The sequence below is a fragment of the Xiphias gladius genome, chromosome 1, assembly GCF_016859285.1.
Source record: "Xiphias gladius isolate SHS-SW01 ecotype Sanya breed wild chromosome 1, ASM1685928v1, whole genome shotgun sequence".
In the NCBI taxonomy this organism is placed as follows: domain Eukaryota; kingdom Metazoa; phylum Chordata; class Actinopteri; order Istiophoriformes; family Xiphiidae; genus Xiphias; species Xiphias gladius.
In genome coordinates this window covers 33,263,490-33,281,787 of record NC_053400.1, presented here as the reverse complement: position 1 = coordinate 33,281,787, position 18,298 = coordinate 33,263,490, and the positions used below count along the sequence as shown (strand labels likewise).

Below are 18,298 nucleotides of genomic sequence, written 5' to 3'. Positions count from 1 at the left end.
CTTCTCAGCAGTTGTACAACACAGCTGGAAATTCACTGCCAGCAGACAAACACACACCCAGTGATTCCCCACTTCAATCAAACTATTACAAGCACTGGCGGACACAGAAGCACTGAAATTGACTTTATAGCTACACGTGGGCCCTAAAACTGGATTAGCAAAGAAATACATCCATTCACACATTAAAACCGTTGCCGGTGAACTATCCACAAATTGAAATTTGATTGATGGAGAGTCAGACCAATTTGGCCTGCATAGGGAATACATACACTAAAAAAAGAAAACAAAAAGAACAAATAAGCACCATCCAACAGGGCGCCAGTGGACTTTGAAAAGGCTGCTGACGTGTGAGCTAGCTGCTCTGGAATGTTTGTGCATTCCTGCTGAAGGGTACTCTCACCAGGAGGGAGTGAACAAGACAGAAAATTACACTTCTCCTTTACCTACCTACTCCAGCCTGAAGAACTAGACTCTCTCTAACAAAATAGTTCAAAATGGCACCAATTTCATTCATCTTAACGTTACTAGGAATTTATTTCAACGTGGTTATCAGGCAAATAGTTAACTGCAGTTCATCCTTCGTGTTGATTTATTGTTGATTTTATATTTCCCTTTGGTTTATGTATTTTCCAACTGAATGTTTCTTTGCAAATACGTCTTTAAAAAAGTGCTGTTACCACCAACACCACTTCTTCAATCCACTATTAAATCAAGTCTAAAACTGCCATATCATTTTAGATGAGAGTCCCAGATGAACAACCGTGTTTCTAGTGAATACATTCATTTGTCTCTCCTCCATAAGGGATGAAAACAAGTGAACAACCTTGGCAGAAACCTGAAGCTACATGCGTTGGTGTAAACAGAACAGGCTCTCCCAGCAATAGAAAACGGAACATGCAACACAAGACATCCAAATTTTGACACAGTTTTGTATAAGAACTTTTAGTATTGACAACCTCAAATAAATAGCAAATACATACAGTGAATCTGCAAAATGTGTTAAGAGGACATTTTGCTGAAAAATATATAGTAATATGTGGAAGAGGCAATGAAGCCAGGGTTTTTTAAAGATGATGTGGCAGGAGATTTATACTAGAAAACACTCAAACTAGAGACCTGTGTTAGAATTTCACTCAAGGCCAGCATTTAATAAAAACAGACCATAATGAATACAGAGGCCCACAAACTCAAGTGGGATGGAAAAGATGACAGTAATGAAAGAGTATGAAGGCAGTACTGTTGTCATATTGCATTCTTTGTTTAATTAACATTTTCTCAAATCTTCATTAAATATAAAATACCAATCTGGTGATTAAATACCTCAGATCCAAAATGTCATTACTCTATTAGCAGAATTAAGTGAAAGTACCCGAAAAGGAGTTTTGAGGTGGAAATTTACACGTAAACTACACTGAAAACAAAAGAAGTTTGCACAGTGTATTAGCACCAGATTACAGCATATACAGTTAAGTGCTTCTCCTTTTTTAACAGCTGGATTTTCTTGCCTTCCAGATACAAATCCCAGGAGGCTTGGCAGACAGCCAGATGATCAGCTGACAACACCACAGGAGCATTAGCAGCAGTGTGCACGCGCACACACACACACACACACACACACACACACACACACGTATGAAGTCAGTTGTTTTAGTGTGAGGGCCTCATTTACTTCTATGATGAACAAAAGGGAGAGAAGCTGAATATTTAGCGTGAAAGCTGAAATACTGACAGAAGTAACTGTGGTAACTGATTACTTATTACACTGGCTTAAAAAACAAAAATAATAATGATAACAAAACAAACACCACTATAGACAATTTACTGTCGTATCCATCAAAGCTTAAGAAAAATGCAATAGAAGAAAAAGGTTAAAGAAAAACCTGAACATGTGGATGTTTGTGAGATGCCCCCCTGTCACTAGGATCGAGGCCCTTAATATCTTTAGCTTTTTAGCCTGAATAAATCATTGATTCATTGTCTATAGTTAGGACAGCTGATTTGCCAGGTTCAGTAAATGAATAGATGAATTAATCAATGGATTGACTGGAGATCAACCCCTTTAACAAATATTTAATTTGTATTATTTATTATTCTTTTTACAGGTTACATTATAAATCTGTTCTAGTGGCCCATAAACTGGCCACCTTACGATTAACTGTATGTATCAGCATTTGAGGATTTAGTAATAATAATGACAGCTTGGCTGTGCCGTGTATGCAGTCTGGTTGCTTCTGACTCTTACTTTACATAGTATGCAAACATGGTTCACCTCTAACGCCGCCATCAATTCAACATCTATAAACACACTAGCTTGTTGGAATGCTAGTGATGACAATGCTTTACCTTTACATGTTTATCACCATATATTTATTCTGGACTACATTAAGTGTCAGCTGAACGAATCAGAGTCCTAACACAGTGTCTGTATGTTTGTCTTTCGATATAGTTTTCCTGGCTGTACAACACAGAGCAGCAAAGAAAGGCCTCGGCATCCCACAAGTGTGTTTATCACTTCTTAGAATCTGATGTTCCAGGAAAGCTGGGATACTATAAGTTGAAGCACTGTATAATCTGATCTGCTTTCTATATGCAGTCGCCCCTCACGATCCACAGACCTTTCTGCTTTCAGCAGTGTGATCTGTCATATTCTAAACTGTGATCACTGGCAGTCTGCATGTCTCTCAGTTCCCTCCCACATTTAATGACATGTGAGACAAAGACCGAAAATAAACACCATGTTAACTTTATAAACTGGATCCCGGTTCGACCAAAACTACAACAGCGGTGAACTAATTACCAGCCTCTTATGCATCATTAAAAGCTGGAAACTTGATCCCTTTGTTTTAAATTTAAGACCACAGAGGGTAGAAACATGAGTCAATAATAAAAGAGAGACCGGCAAGCAGATGGACAAAGCTGGGATCAAGATTCCACATTATGCAAATAGCAGAAACAGAAGCACAGCTATGAAAGTCCAATTACCCTAAGGAGCTTATTGCAAATTAATTTTATGTGTTTTGCAGTATACATTGAAATAATGTAACATGTTACATTTTCCTCTGATAAATACAGTTTTTCACTTCAGAAATAAACCAACCTGTGTTTTCCCTCGGCATCACCTTTTGATAAAACCAGAATCGTTTCTCTTTGCAGACAAAGCATTCTTCTTTTTCATGGTTTCTTTCATCGTCTTCACTCATTTGAAGTTTGATTCAAAAAATCCACAAGATGCAAATCATCTCTGAGAAATACTGCGAGTGGTCATTATGTAAACTAGACTAATCGTGAAAAATGAATTCCACTCGTAGTAAAATGGCTTACAGCATGCCATGGTGGACCTAATCTGCCTTGGTGCACACCCCGTTGCACCTTGCAATCGGTCAGCCATACAACTCACAAAATCATGCCAGACTCTAGTACCACAATGTCCACTGTGGGAGCCAGACATCTGGAAAAGCTGTGATCAAAAACTGAAACTGACACTTAGGCTAACATGGACACGGACCCAGGCGGGAAAGGTGCTTCACAGTGTTTCCCCACTTAATTAATACCCCATTCGGACCCAAACAGTGAGGCGGGTCAAGCCCGTGTTGGGGGTCTATCTTTATGGGTCGGACACTGCCCACCTTTGGTAAAATGGGATTACCACCAGGAACGGAATGACGAAAACCAATCATTTAACTGAACAAACAAATAGCGAAAGAGTGAGAGAGAGAAACAGAAAGTGGACATATGAGCGATCAGGAGAGAGAGTGCGTGCAGACGAACAGACACGGGTGTGGAACTGAAACTTGTAAATAATTTGATGTAATTCAGTGTAATTCTCAGGTTTATCAGTGGAGTGTTTGAAACTAAACTGCAGACTGGAGTCTCTGCTGACATTGAGAAGTAGGGTGAAAGCTATGAATGGCTCCAACACGTTGAGTGAACCCGCATCATACACCCGTCTGCTGTCTGAATGTGGTATAAGATTACAATGCACACTTTGCAGCTGACAAGTCTCTATCATCTCACAGTATACATCATCACCATCCAACTTTACAGCGGGGTTTTCTTAAGGAAATGGAGAAACAGATCTCTCACTTACCTGTGGCAAAGCAGTGTTAAGTTGTCTCTGCAGCGAGTCCCTTTCATGGCTCACTTCGTGCAGTTTGCTCTGAGTCAGGCCCAGATTCTCCTGAGTCTCTCTCAGAGTCTCAAGAAGACGATCCCTCTCCTCCAGCATGGACACCATCAGCGACTCAAAGTGACCCTCTGAGTCCGATTGCAGCGGGGAGCCGGAGCCCCGCCGACCGCTGCCGCCTCCCCCGCCAGGCCCTTCGGCCTCACTGATGGTGGGCATCACCTCGCACATCATCTACAACCATGTGAGCAGAGCAAAAGTGGACAGCAGGGGATGAAACAGTTTGGAGGTAGAAGGAAGAAGAGAATTATGAGGCGGGAAGGAGAGAAAAGGAAAAGCACAGAGCTGTGAGCAAAGACAGGTAGTGAGCTGTAACTTTTCAGTATTAAGATATCTGTTTTTTTACAGCAATGGACTAAATCCTCTCTCCCTACAGACACTTAAAAAGGGGCAGGTCACCCAACGGTTCTCCGGCAATCAAATTCAGCAAAAACTGTAATAACAGTGTTGCCTATGGATTATCCTGTATAACCCAGATTTGGATTCTGGAAAGACACTTTACCATTAAATTTTTCACTGAGAACCACTAACAAAATTTTATTCACATCCACTGTAGATGGGTGGCAGAACAATATTCTCATCTCAAAACCAAAAGATATCTGTCACTGGCAACTTCTGCAGTTTATGCTCAATAAACCAAAACTTTTCCCATAAGTACCTTTTTTATGTAAAGGTAGGAACACACATTTATTTGACTCCAAAATATCACCATAGGCCAAACCATAGTACACCAGAAATAGAGTTAAGAAAAGATGGAGAAGAAATGACTGTAACCAAGTCATTTTGTGGGAAGGATATACAGCGGTATACACATTCTTGCCTCAAAATTATCATTAAATTTAAATATATAGCGCAACAGTATAAAACATTGGGGCTTCATTGTCAATGTAAGTTGTTTTAAATCTGGTTTTAAAAATTGCTAAATATTCATGTTCTAGAGGAGACCGGCTCTTGACCGATTTGAGACAAAACAGAGGAAAGTGGGCAAGTTTAAAAGTGCCCATCCAAGGTGATTTAATCAGTCAACTTCGCAGACACCAAAGCATTGGCCATAACAACAGCTTGTTGACTAAGCTGAAGGGAAAACAGAGCCAAATCAGCTGAACCTGCTTACGGATTGTTACTAATGGTTAACGACTACTGGAAAACACTTGCCCAGAGTAAACAGTCAAGTCAACCTACACTGTGTTGTTCAGAGAAGAACAGAGAGCCTTAAGTCAATCACGGGCAACTAAGAAAGCTGGGTTGTCTAAAGCTTGTTGAGTAATGCTGCATCTAACAACAGCTGGGCAGGAAGGTCTGGGGAATTAGAGTAACTCTCCACACCAAGGGGCTTAGGTCCTGTAGACAGACTGCTAGACAAAAAGCCAAGAATCATGTGAGCTGGATTTAACATACCTGCAAGGAAAAACAATTTATGAATTGGAACAAGTGAAACTTAGTGGCCGCCAGAGCTACCCCTTCATCTTGTTCTTTGCATCAGCTGAGATGCCAAAAGCCATTTGCTTTCAGAAACCACTGTGTTCGGTTCAGTGCACTACAGTCAACTGTATCTTCCAACAACTATGTTCAAGAGCCGGACCATAATTGTTACATGAAAATTAACCAGACAAAAATCAAGATGCCATTCTTAATTCATTAAATGTTTCTAGTGATAAACAATATTTCTGGTGGAAGGAGTCGCATTTAACCTAATTTCTCAAGAGAAAAATACAAAACCAACGCTGCATATCGAGGTCAAGCCACTCAGACTCAACAATGTTTATGAGGGGGAGGGTCACTCAGCATCCATGGGATGGAGTGACAGATGGTGGGTCCAGTGCAACTTAGCATGGCCATGGCATACGTCAAAAAGTAAAGATGACAGACCAAGGGCCGGAAGCAGGACACTTAAGTAGACTTCAACTTTAAGACTTTAAAGACAGTTGACTGAGGGCACCACCACTTGTCACTTTGTTAAGATGTAATTTCGGCAATTGTGAATGTGTTTGCGAGTTTCAAACTAATCAAATCTTAACCTTAGATAAGTTTGGCCGTGTAACATTGTGAAATTTCGGTTCCTGTAATGGAGAATAAGTACGATCACGGAGTACATGAAGTACATGTGCGGTTCAATCAGTGTAATTCACTGTGATTCAGTCACACACAATAACACCTGAAAATATGACTGCTGACTTCTAACACAAAACGTCAACTTATGCCCAAAGTTTTCAGCGTTCACACGCGTCTGTAGCTCACCTTTGAGGAATAACGTTATTCCAAATGCTTTTGTAATCCACGTTAGTTTATACCAATTAAACGTCCACAAAGTCCAGGTGCTCCAATTGTATGTCGCTACCTTCGACCTTCAGGCTTTTCATAAATCTAGAGTCATTCAGAAGATATTTTCCATTCAGAGGCTGGGAAGCATTAAGGCTGTGAAAAGGGTCTCCTCGGTGGAAAAAGGGATAATTTCCTAAAGGCCTCAAAGCGAAACCCACATAAAGTGAGCAGGGGGCAGTATTCCAAGTTTGGCCGGCTAACTCAACCTTAGCAAGCTAGCATGAAGTAAGCTGGTGATTCGATGATTGCATATCTGGATTTGGAAGTAAAGTGTCTATCTTTGCTTGTCAAAACGAACACCCATCCTCAAAAATAAAGTTCAACTCGCCGAAAGTAGCATTTCACAACAGGTTGACATGTGATGATGGAGTTAGGTGACGTGGAAACAGTTGAAGCCTTGCTAGCGTTAGCTAATTTGAAGCAGAGTTCTTTGGCTTGAATCAGTTTAAACGTTAGCTACTAGCCAGCTAGGTAGCTAACGCTTGCTAGTTTGATATACTAACTAAGCTCAGACAACGTCAGGTAGTTATCTAAGGATAAGCTCTGTTTTGTACAAAAGTAGACAACGTCATAAAATATCTCATGGCAATTTATCTTACATAATCGCAAACGCTAAAAAGGATTTTAAAATCTTGAAATAGGACTCCAAAGCTCTGCTGAAATTATTAATCTATCAAGTAACGTTAGCGCATCAGCTAACGTTAGCTTCCCGTTGATTCGGTGGAGTCGCGTCACCACATCAGGGCTCGAAAACTTCCAGTCAACATCGGACGTTAGCGAGGTTTTGGTCCGTGTCGGAAAATCCAACCCGCTAAGAAAAAACTCGTATTCCCTTCGTTTCCGTCCGAGGTTCTGGTGTTCTCTCGGTATTTTCCACCACAAGGTCCGTCGGTCCGGTCCTTCCCTGTCGCCACTGCCTGCCAGCCTCGGCAGTCGGGACAGCCAATGGTGGGCTCCGCGTCGCTAGCGCCTCTCATTAGCCTGGTAGTCCACGGGAAAGGGAGCGCGTCCCAGGTCGGCAACAGGAGGAAAGGGAAAAGCAGCACCGCTTCGGGTTCCTGTAACGACATTGATTTTTTTTTTTTTTATATCTACAACAGCTTTTGTATTCATTGGCCACAGTGGCCGGTATGTCACACGGGGCGACTGCATCCGTTGCCTCTACTGTCAAATGAGCTCTTTCATTTTCAGAATAATCATCTATGATGGTACATATTATAACACAAGTCAGTCTGCTGATAACACACAGAAATGACACCTGACAAGAACACTTGTTAAACATGTCGTAATTTAATTTCACATTGTATCTTTATATTTATTGCATTGTAGTAGGCAACCTACATTTTTTTTTCTCCCAGCATCAAATAAAATAAAAATCTCAATAAAATGTGACTGAAAATAACATTCTTCATTTCCCCCTCTGGTTTTAACGTTCAAACAACTGCAAACGTCTTCTTAATACACCCCCCCAAAAGGAGCTGATGGGTCAAACGTCTCTATTACAGATAGTATAGACCAGTGCGTTTGTTGGCGTTACGAAAACGTAAGCATTTCCCTGGCTGACCCACGGTCAGCTGTTGCAGATGAAATTTCTGATCAAACAAACGTATTGATAAAGGGCTCGAATAAAGAGAACAGCTGCGACATCTTGTGGTGCATCAGCACAACGAGACGTGTATGTGCAGAGCAGTTTTACCGGGATAATAATGGTACAATTAAATAAAATAAAAGTTAAAAAATAGAAATAAACTTTTTGAAGAAGGAAACCTTATTTTCTAATTTGACTATTTTAATTCCAGGTCGTGGAAGAATTTAAGAAACAATAAAGAGGAAATTTCCTTCATTTTGCCAAATATTTAAACAGAACAACAGTGAAGATGCTCTCTAAGCACAAGGTGAAAATCATTTTTTGAAAAACAAGCAAACGAATGAAAATAAAAACACACAAACGATAAATTAACAAACAAACGAGGAATAAAGACCATTCTTTCAAACATACCCTCTCAGCGACGGGATTAGCTGTTTCCATGAAATCTGGCAGATTACCCCAAACTCCAAAGGTAATTTCAAGTAATCCCATTACATGTACTGTGCGGATCATGAAAAATTGGGTTCATGAGAAAATATGCATCTTTGAAAAAGATTAAAGTCTGAAAGTAACATTTTTAATACGCAGTTCTGTCTCAAAGGTGCAGAGATACAGTGGCAAACGTGACAATTCACTTCTTTTTTTTCGCCATTTTTCACAATTTTCTGACTTTGTAATTGAGCAAAGAGTTTATCTGTTAACCGAGAAAATAATGGCCAGATTAGACAGTGCTGAAAATAATAACGGTACAGAGGATTATGTGCTGTTGTTTCATTTTTCCATGTCACTCACATTTGGCTTTTGCAGTTTGTGAATGGAAGTTTGGGGAAGACTCTTCAGGGGGCCACTTGCTCGGAGCTTGAGACTTAATGAACCACTTCTGATAGTTACAGACTTTAATTTCTACACCTCACAGCTACATCAACAATACTTGTCGATTTGACTATTTTGCTGCACACCTTTACACTTTAGAACCTTCCCTTGTGGATTCTTGTGGTCGCAATCACTCTGTTGGTTGCCGCACTAGTTAATTACACGTCTATATATTTGCCTACGTAAAACTCAATCTGGTATATAAACGGTTTTTCTAAAATGTGATGAGATTCAGCAGCAGGACGGTGATTTATACATTTAATGATAAGTTTGGTACTTGAAACACAAATATATAGTAGAACATATATAATAGATTATCAGAAACTGACTCCTCTCTTATTGTGTGTAAGACAGGAAAATAATTAAAAAGGACAAAAGCAAAAATATATGTAGGAGCGTATACATTTTTATTGATCCATTAAGCAAGTTCATTATAAAAGAGTTAAGTCTCTACCATTTATCTGAAGCCATTGAGGGGCTTTCATGTTTAATGATTATGACTGGATGGGACTACACATATGAATCTGGATACTTGTTTTAAAGCGTACTGCAGAAGCTGTTATAAAGCTAGACCAGTAAACACAGCAATTGAACAGTCACCTAGCAGCTGCAGTACTAGTTGATCATCCTTCCAGCGTTGTTTCATTTAAAAGTCTCTTTCTATGTTTCAAGTTGCACAGACAGATTTCTCCTAACTAGAGTGTTTTCATACAAATAGACATTTCTAAGGAGGATAGTATAAAATTCATTCATTTAAATGTGCAACGACAGAGATACATGAACACCCAAAACCTGCAAGTAAAAATAATCAAAATAAGGGGTCGTAGATTCAGGCCATATATTCGGCAAGCGCTCCTGTCTTAGCTTTCAAATGCTGGCAAAGGTTGGTATTTGACGTTGGACGTTTTGGCTTTGTACATGGCCACTCCACAGACCATGCCAATGGCTGCAAGAAGACATCCAGCAATGAACACCAGGTTCAGATTTAGGTTGGTCACTGGAGAAAAGACAAAACACAATTTCAATTAATGCTTGTCCAAAGTCTAACCGGGACTCAAACAAGGCAGGTGTGCTGGTAAGAAACCACTCCCTGTTTTCATACCTGTGGCTTCGGTGCTCTCTGCCGATCTCCTTAAGCGCAGGGGGCCCTGGGAAACAAAGTGATGTGCACTCTGGACCACGGCCTCTCTCTTTCGGTGATGGTGCTGGTGACCGCTTGGCCATGTGGAGTTGGAGCATCCCCGCGAACACCTGGTGTTGGGGTTTCCTGCTTCACACATCAGGACCGAACAGCTGATGTACACCTGAATACAACAAGACACGCCGTCATTATATCAGCAGACATACCGTTGTCTCCTCTAGTCGACAGACAGCAGAGATGTAGTCAAAGCCCACGTACGGGGTCAAACCTATGCTTCACTTAATCCTCGGCACTGTATATCTATGTCAAGTGGTGCATGCTCATTTTCCAAACTTGTTATAATAAAAAAGGAAATGATGAACTCCGACTTGTTTAAAGGAAAGGTTTTTGGCAAACGCGCTTGTTCTCTGTCTTGTAAAATACCTCCACTCTCATCTGTCTCTTTAGTATGAAGCTGCGGCCAGGAGCTGGTTAGCTTAGCTTAGCATATAGACTGGAAATAGGGGGAAACGCCGAGGTCTCTAAAGCTGACTAATTGGGACGTTATATCTAGCTCGTTTAATCCTCACAACAAACGGAGTTTAAAGGTGTAAAACTCTTGGAAGTTCCTGTGTATGGCCAATAAATCATCTGACACATAACTCCCCATAAAAACTGCATCTTGATGTTGTTTTGAGATGTTACATGTTAATACATTAGCTTCAGGTTTGCTCCGAGGGACATTTTGTTACCTTCAGACAGAGCCGGGCTAGCTGTTGGCCCGTGTTACTGGTCTTTATGCTAAGCTAACCGGCCGCTAGTTGTACCTCCATATTTACTATACAGACGTGAGAGACACGATCACATCGTGCAACTCAAAAGAAAGAAAATGAAGCGAATAGGTGTAATTCCCAAAATTTTGAACTGTCCCTTTCAACATTTATAAATATCACAGGACATTTACAGTCTCCTGCTCAAATCTAATTCCATGATCCACTGCTTACCTGATCGTGCAGTCCGATGAACTTAAAGGCCTCCATGCTGAGTCTGAATACTTTGTCCTGGTTGGAGGGATAGATTTCAACAGTTGGGTCCACTTTACATCTAGTCAAGGCAAGAAACAAAAAAAAGATGAGAACATTGCGTCTGCACTCGATGCCACTGCAGGCGGCCTAGGTTATGCCAAAGATGAACTTTTAAATCGAGACATAGTCGTATTAGAAAAATGAGCCTCTATAATGAGAGGAGGTAACCATCTATGAGGTGAAACATGCGAGTGGAAAAGAGAGAGACATTTAATCTCCATCCATTATCTACAAACGGGTAGATGGATGGAGAGATGGAGCCTATTCCAGTTAAAACTGGGTGAGAGGTGGGGCACACCCAGGTCAACAGTCTATCGCAGGGCTGACATGACAGACAGGCAACCCTTCATACTCTCAGTCACACCTACGGGCCATTTAGTTACAAACCTCTCGTAAAGAGCCCAGACAAACAGCAAATCTTTACAAATACTTAGTTCCTTTGTTGCCGCCAGAGGGTGTTTTCATACCCATTTTCAATGATGGAGTAGGTTGGGTGGTAGTTGGGGTTGTCGTATGGTGAAGCTCTGCAGGACTCCACAAACAGCTCAGTGTTGTTGACTGAAGAGGTGGCCTCTATCTGCATGTAAATCCGGCTCCCTATGTCGTACTCCAGAGGGTATGAATTCGGATCAATCATGGATCGGAACCGGTAGTCGGGGTAGAACTCAAACTGGTAGGTGAACGTGCCAAACCCTCTCTCCCACACTGTGACATTCTTCCTGTGTGCTGTGAAGCCAAGTGTCACATTTCCCCGTTTGGGGTACTGGCAGTAGAACTGCACTTCCAGCAGGTGCTTCCTGGTGATCAGGTCTCTGCTGTTGTCGACTGTGGTGATTTCATTCTTGAAAATGAGGTTTTCCTCATCTTCCTGCAAAGTAAACGCTTACGTATTCAGTCCTCATGCAGCAAATGAAAAAACAAAAAAAAGCAACAGCAATAAAAGTGAGAGAAGCACAGTGTCCAGTGAAACAAATGACCCCTCGCTACCTCGATCTGAGTTCCGCAGGCGTTGAGGGGGATGACGGCGATGACGTGAGTTCTGTTGGAGTGGCCCTGGAGGTTGCAGGCGGTGTTGCTGGGATCATTGAGCCGCAGATGCTCCCCAGTGAGTCCATAGATCGAAGATTTCTCAACCTCTACTGTCATCGTGGACTCACTGCAGATCACATGGGATTTAACTGGAACGAGAGATATGCATTTTTAAACCGTGAAAAAAAAAAATACACCTTATGGCAGACAACATTCACAATATTAGAAATCGTTTGCAAGCAATATTTTTTATACATGAAAGTATTGCTTAATTCAGTAGTGTATATATAGAAATATAATTAATATTACAATATATGTTATTTATATATTTGATTTTAAATTGATATATGTTATATGCTTATGTTGCTATTTCTCAGCTGTATGTAGGACGTTTTTTATTACCAGGAAAACCATGACAACATCAGCCTGATTATCCGGTCAGTGATTCAGGCCCGTGTTTAACTCTGATGGTACATCAGGGCCTGTGTTTTGGAGTCTTTATGCCCTCTAGTGGTCAAAAATGGCTTAATGCGACTTTAAGTTGCGTTTGCACCGGAAGTGAAGCTTCATCTCGAGGAAGAATGTTGCACACAGGGATGGTTCTGAATGTGGACTGGTAGCATTGGTAGCTTTACTAACAGCTCTCCAATGTACACCAGCCACGCGGCCAATGTTTGGCACTTGACTACAGCATTTAGCGGGTGATATATTTGGTGAACGTTTACACCATTACAGTTATAGTTACACTACCGAATGTTGACGATAAAAGTAGCCCTGCGACTCACTTCGCTCCTTCCCGACGTCCACCAGAACACACCTCATCTCGGACTGATAGACGCCAGACCTGAAAAGCAATGGTGAGCGCAGATTGTGAATTTTTATTTTGGAAAAATACAGATGCCGCCAGCCTTTAAACCTAACTTTTGATACGCTTTTGCTTCTTCTCTGAATGACCGTGAATGATTTAAAATATTGGCAGCTTGGAAGGTTTTCTTATTTTTTCAAAGCTCTCTTAGTTTTCATCTCTCGGGCTCAGCTACAACATGAGCACTGCGCTCCACCTCGGTGCTCAGAGGTGCATTTTGCGAAGGGCCGAACGCAGAGAAATGTCGCTTACTGTGAAGTGGGGGTGGCGTGGTGATGGTGATTTTGGGTGATTTGAGCACTGGTTACAGCAGACCTGCAAGATATGTACAAAGTTAAACGATGGTTTTCTCACACACATAAGGATTCTGACATAAAAGAAATGAACCCGAGTCTCACCCTGTCACGGACTCAACAGCGAAGCAGATCGGGTAATGATCTCCCAGGTCATTTGGGACGGGCTTCCACCTGATGACAAACTCGTCATGAGTGTTCCTGTGCTTGCTGATATTCAGTGGCCCACTGATGATGATATCATGTAGTCTGTGTGAAAACAGAGAAACCACACATTTCTTCGTCATTACTGATGTTATCTTACTTGCTGAAATGATGACAATGTTTTGATGCCACAGGTCCTCACTCATCAGGTTGGTTCTAACTTACGTTGCGTACGCAGCTTGTGCCTTGACTCTGATCTCCACTTCTTTGTTGACCTCTGCTTGGATGCGAGCTCCATTTTCAGGTGTTGGGTGCACGAACCTTGGCAAGTAGAGTCCCTCCAAACACGAGGGAGCAGGTGGGTCCACTGGAGCAAAAAAAAAAAAAAAAAAGATCAATTTGAATTCCAAAGTATTGCAGAGCTATGAGTAAACTGCCACTCTGCTGCTGTCTATGGATAAAAACTTTCAAGCCTTTGCACTCACAGTTGCCGAAGGCAAAGTAAAGTCACTGCTCAGTGAAAACTAGACATCTCCAGATGCAATAATTGAAAACTTTTCAAATAAACAAAAGGATTAAGTTTTTTCTAAATAATCCTTTTAAAAATTTTAAAATATGAAGAACGCTGAAAATGGAACTATTTTTCTTAGCTCATGAAGAGTACGTGTTTTGGAGATACATGGTTTTTGCAGGACAGAGACCTTCATAGCGGGGGAAGCCACATTTATACACAATAGTTAACTGAATAAACACAACGTTAAAGATCTAATAACTTTAAAAATGAGGTTTTGGTCAAACAAGTAAAATCGTACTAACCCAGTAAAGAGAATTGCAATGGTAGTTTACTGAGAGGATCGGTGGCGTACAGCTGTCCCGTGGTGGTGGAGGTGTATGATGTTATTGCTGGTGCGTTTGTGGTTGTACCCTGCCCCCACTGACTCACGGTCAGTGGAGCCTTGGAGGCTCGGGATCCGTCTGTGTAGGTCAGAGTGATGTGGCCTTGTGGGAAGTCCTCCACCACCAACTCAAATCCAAAAACAAAGGGGCTGGCACTGGTGTTGCGGTAGTGTAATATGCAAGAGCCCTGACGATGTGAAGATTTAGCAGTTGAGGGAGGCAAAGCATCAATCCATTACAATGCAGTGAATTAGGAAATTGATTTGTCAACCAACCTGATCTAAGTGGAAGCCCGAGGGCTGGTTGCATGCGCTGCACTCTGTGCCCAAGATATTTCCATATCGGCATCGAACTTTGTCACCGTCAGGATCAGAGGACATCAGATTGTATGTCCGTGGACAGTTCTGTGGAACTCTTGAGTAGACACATGAAGATGAATTAGAAACAGTTCTCCACCCGTGATCCTTTAGGAAAAAATGATCCAGTACTGTAGATCTGGATAGCCGGATATGTTCAAATCCTACAGGTTTTTTAATAAGATGTTTAGAGGTTCACAGTTTTGTGGTAACTTGCAGGACGCTTACCGGAGGAAAGGTAGAATGGCAATGTCGGGCGAACTGTTTGGTTTTCCGGTGTCAGATCTCGTCCCCAAATCCACATGAGTCAGCAGCCTCCAACTGGTGACATGGTTGCGTGTTGGGATCCAACAACAGCTAGCTGCCCTAATATGTGTGGAAACAAACCTCTTGAAATACTTCAGATATAGATGTGTGAAGTCGCATGTTGTGAAGCAAGGTTGATAAATAAGATGATGCTCCACAAACTTTACTTTATAAAGAAATGTTGAGAACAAAATGTTAAGAACAGGAGAGAAAAAAACAATTGCCCACCTGCTTTGAAAAGGTTGGTCACTCGGGACATTATACGTAAAGACTCTTTCAGTTTCACACCATTCCCTGTTGAATTGCGGCGCATTGGTGCTCGTGTCAAGTACACCTATCTGGCGTGAGGTAGTGTGGCCGCAGCTGCCCCGGAAACATCTCCAGGTGTAGGAGTACCGACAGCCATCAAATGTTGCCCTGTTGCGAATGACCAACTGTGGAAAAGATCGAAGTCATCAACTGTGTGGTTAGAGATGGTTGCTCCACTGAAACGCAGGACATTTTTATATAATCTGTAAACGTTATATGACTCTATAATGCTATCCATTTTCAGATGATGATGATGATGATGTTCTGATAACCATGATAACAATTTTGTAGCATAAACAAGAATAACAACAAATGTAGCTAAAGGCCATTTCTTAGTCAAAAAGAGGTTTTTAAAATCATAAAACTAATAACACTGCAATATATCAAAGAAGTTACTCCTTGGATTTTGAGAATAAGGTACAGAAAAGGAGAGTGAAAACCTTAATAAAAACAATAATAATGGTTAAAGAATATGAGAAAAGGAAAAGGTAGAAAGAAAAAAAGCAGTGCAGCCTAAACTGGGTCAGTCAAACGGTCTGAAGGTCTTTCAGTTCCACACTAAGCGATCAAGAAAACCTCCGGCTCCTTCCACACCCTGACCCTCACTTATCAAGTTAAGTCAAGTTAAGTCATTTTTTACTTATTTGCAAAACAGTTTATATTTCCTAAAGCAAGTTTAGAAGTCTTCCCTTTCAGCCACTTAGAATTTTTTTTCATGAAAAGACTATAAAGTGCATAATTTTGCAGGCAAATATTCATTAAAGAAAGTTACTATACAACATAAAATTGTTTGGGGTGTACTCAAGTTTACTTAACTTTACCTAACTGATGTGTCTTGATTATGACAAACAAGTGTTTTGGAGTAAAAACGCAAAACACAAGAGCGCAATTTAAACTCTCAGCCGAGAGTGAGTATGTAAAACAAGCTATTTTACAGCTTCGATTCTTAAAGGCAGACATAGAGAAGCGTGGATGCACTGTTGCTGTACATGTTGCGCTGAAAAGCCATGCTGAGGTAAAACAGCAGTCTGCTGTGTGTATGTAAAATAATATCGCATCTCTCACCCTAAATGATCCGTCAGCGTTTCTTCCTTTGTAGGCGAAGTTCACGGTTCCCCCGTAGTGATGCGATGCAGACACCAGCGTGACCAGGAGCAGCTGAAGCGGGAGCGCCAGCGTGGGAGACATGATGCCCAGAACTCACCTTCTCCGAGATTGTCTGCCGCTCACATCCACCTGCAGCATCTTTATACACAGTGCGAGGCCTGCTGGAGACGCCCGTGACAGCCCTGTCAAGTCTAATGGCATGTACACTATGTGAGAACAATAGGCCAGCTCCAAAACTGGTTCAGGGGACAAAACTTTTTTTTTTTTCCTCATTTGAATTCCTGCGATAACAAAACACAGCTCAATAATGAAATCTAACCTGTGTGTGTCAAAGACCTTTTTTCATTAATTACTGGCAGCACAGAGGCTGGAAAATGTTCTAATGCAAATGTTAGGATACCGAAACCTAAGCACAGTCATTGTTCTGCATATCACGTTATTTTCCATTGTGTACTCTGTTGCACACGATTCCTACTAATAATCTTAAACACAGTTTTAAACTGTCAACTTCATGGTTGCATTGACAGGTAAGTAACTAAAACCTCCTGCAATTTCCTTAAATCTGGCCGTAAGAGCCGAACGCAGGAAATAATGTAAAACGTGTGGTTCGCTGTCATAAAATGGCTCAAATGTGCTTGATTCTGGTTCATTTTTGGTCAGCTGAAATGCTAATAAATGACTAGCAGCTTTTTCCTTCAAATGTGAAACTACTGTGAGCAAAACAACAAGCAGTTGTAACCACTACATCAGTGAAATGGTATTAATGAGAACAGCGAGCCTTCCCTTTCTTACAACAACCAGCCTTTATAGGAGGATAGTGTGCCGTCAAGCAGAGGTTATTTTGCTTTTTGATTGTTTTTCTCTTAGCAGCATCCTGGACATTAAAGAGGGCCCCATAGTTTTTTTAAAATTTGCAGACGTACTCAAAAGTTTAAAACCAGATAACAGAAGTAAAACGGATGTGACAGGAAAGGTCAGGAAGCCACAGGCAGATACAGTGGACCTCCCCTCAGCTCAGCCCACAAAAAGAAAAAAGACAAGACAGGGGAAAAAACCACTAAGGTAATAAATACACGATTTAGCAAAACGTAAAGAAAAATAAATGACACTAAGAAAGAATACATAACACATATACTTATCAGTCAAACCAAGAAGGAATAATCGAAAACGAATTAGACATAATTCATGAACTTGAATTGCATTTCAGACCGGTGGCACGTTCAGTGAGCCCTGTTATTTAAAGATATCTGAATCTTCATGTGAGAGCAGCAAACTGTTCTTTATGTCCCGTACATACTTCATCACATTGTTGAGCCTTTGGTTTGTAAAATCCATGCGTGCTAAAGCAAGGGACTTGAGGTTTCTTTTCCTGTTGCATGGTGGAGTCTTTGAAAGAGGATTTCTGCTGAACAAAGCGGCTCAAAATTCCCAGAGAGTGGAGAGGAACCCTCCCCCTGTCCAGCTGCCGGTGCAGGCTGGCACAGGTATTCACAGCAGACTGAGGGAAGTCCGCCGCCGTAGACTGCGTCGATCGTGGCTCTGATCGGTCGACCGTCACAGGCGAGCCGTTTGTTTTTAGAGTTTGCAGAACATGCAGCGGGAGGCTCGCTGGGGCACACGTACAGCCGGCAGCCGTCTTAGTCGGGCCGTAATCTGGACGTGAGAAGTCAGTTCTGCGTGGCTCCTGCTTTCAGTTTGCTCGGCAAATTTTAAGTATCAACGTAATGTCAATACCAGACAGAATTTACATCACGGTGTGTGTCCCTGATTACTAGCAGCTTTAAATGAGACCTTTTACTGACCAGAACCTTTATGATGCTA

At 41.4% G+C, this 18,298-nt stretch overlaps 2 protein-coding genes across 8 annotated transcripts in view; both read right to left on the bottom strand.

Moving 5' to 3' along the window:
* ppfia1 (PTPRF interacting protein alpha 1) overlaps positions 1 to 7,563 on the bottom strand; it is a 41,432-nt gene extending 33,869 nt beyond the window's left edge. For 6 of the 7 annotated variants that reach the window (XM_040120574.1, XM_040120506.1, XM_040120647.1 and 3 more), the window contains exons 1-2: positions 6,422 to 7,563; positions 4,088 to 4,357 (exon numbers count right to left, since the gene is read on the bottom strand). In XM_040120574.1, coding sequence (XP_039976508.1) covers positions 4,088 to 4,357 — 270 coding nt within the window. In that variant the 5' untranslated portion in view covers positions 6,422 to 7,563. Of the gene's footprint in view, positions 1 to 4,087; positions 4,358 to 6,421 lie in introns of those variants that run through there. The other variant, XM_040120971.1, reaches the window with a different exon arrangement.
* Positions 7,564 to 9,443: 1,880 nt separating this feature from the next.
* On the bottom strand, positions 9,444 to 14,383 carry LOC120794354 (ZP domain-containing protein-like). The gene is made up of 10 exons (XM_040135358.1): positions 14,319 to 14,383; positions 13,728 to 13,869; positions 13,464 to 13,607; positions 13,318 to 13,380; positions 12,986 to 13,044; positions 12,159 to 12,349; positions 11,639 to 12,039; positions 11,091 to 11,190; positions 10,069 to 10,270; positions 9,444 to 9,963 (listed from the first exon to the last, which is right to left on the bottom strand). The coding sequence occupies exons 5-10, from the start codon at positions 13,020 to 13,022 to the stop codon at positions 9,827 to 9,829; spliced, it is 1,068 nt and encodes a 355-aa protein (XP_039991292.1). The 5' UTR covers positions 13,023 to 13,044; positions 13,318 to 13,380; positions 13,464 to 13,607; positions 13,728 to 13,869; positions 14,319 to 14,383; the 3' UTR covers positions 9,444 to 9,826.
* Between the last annotated feature and the right edge of the window lie 3,915 nt (positions 14,384 to 18,298).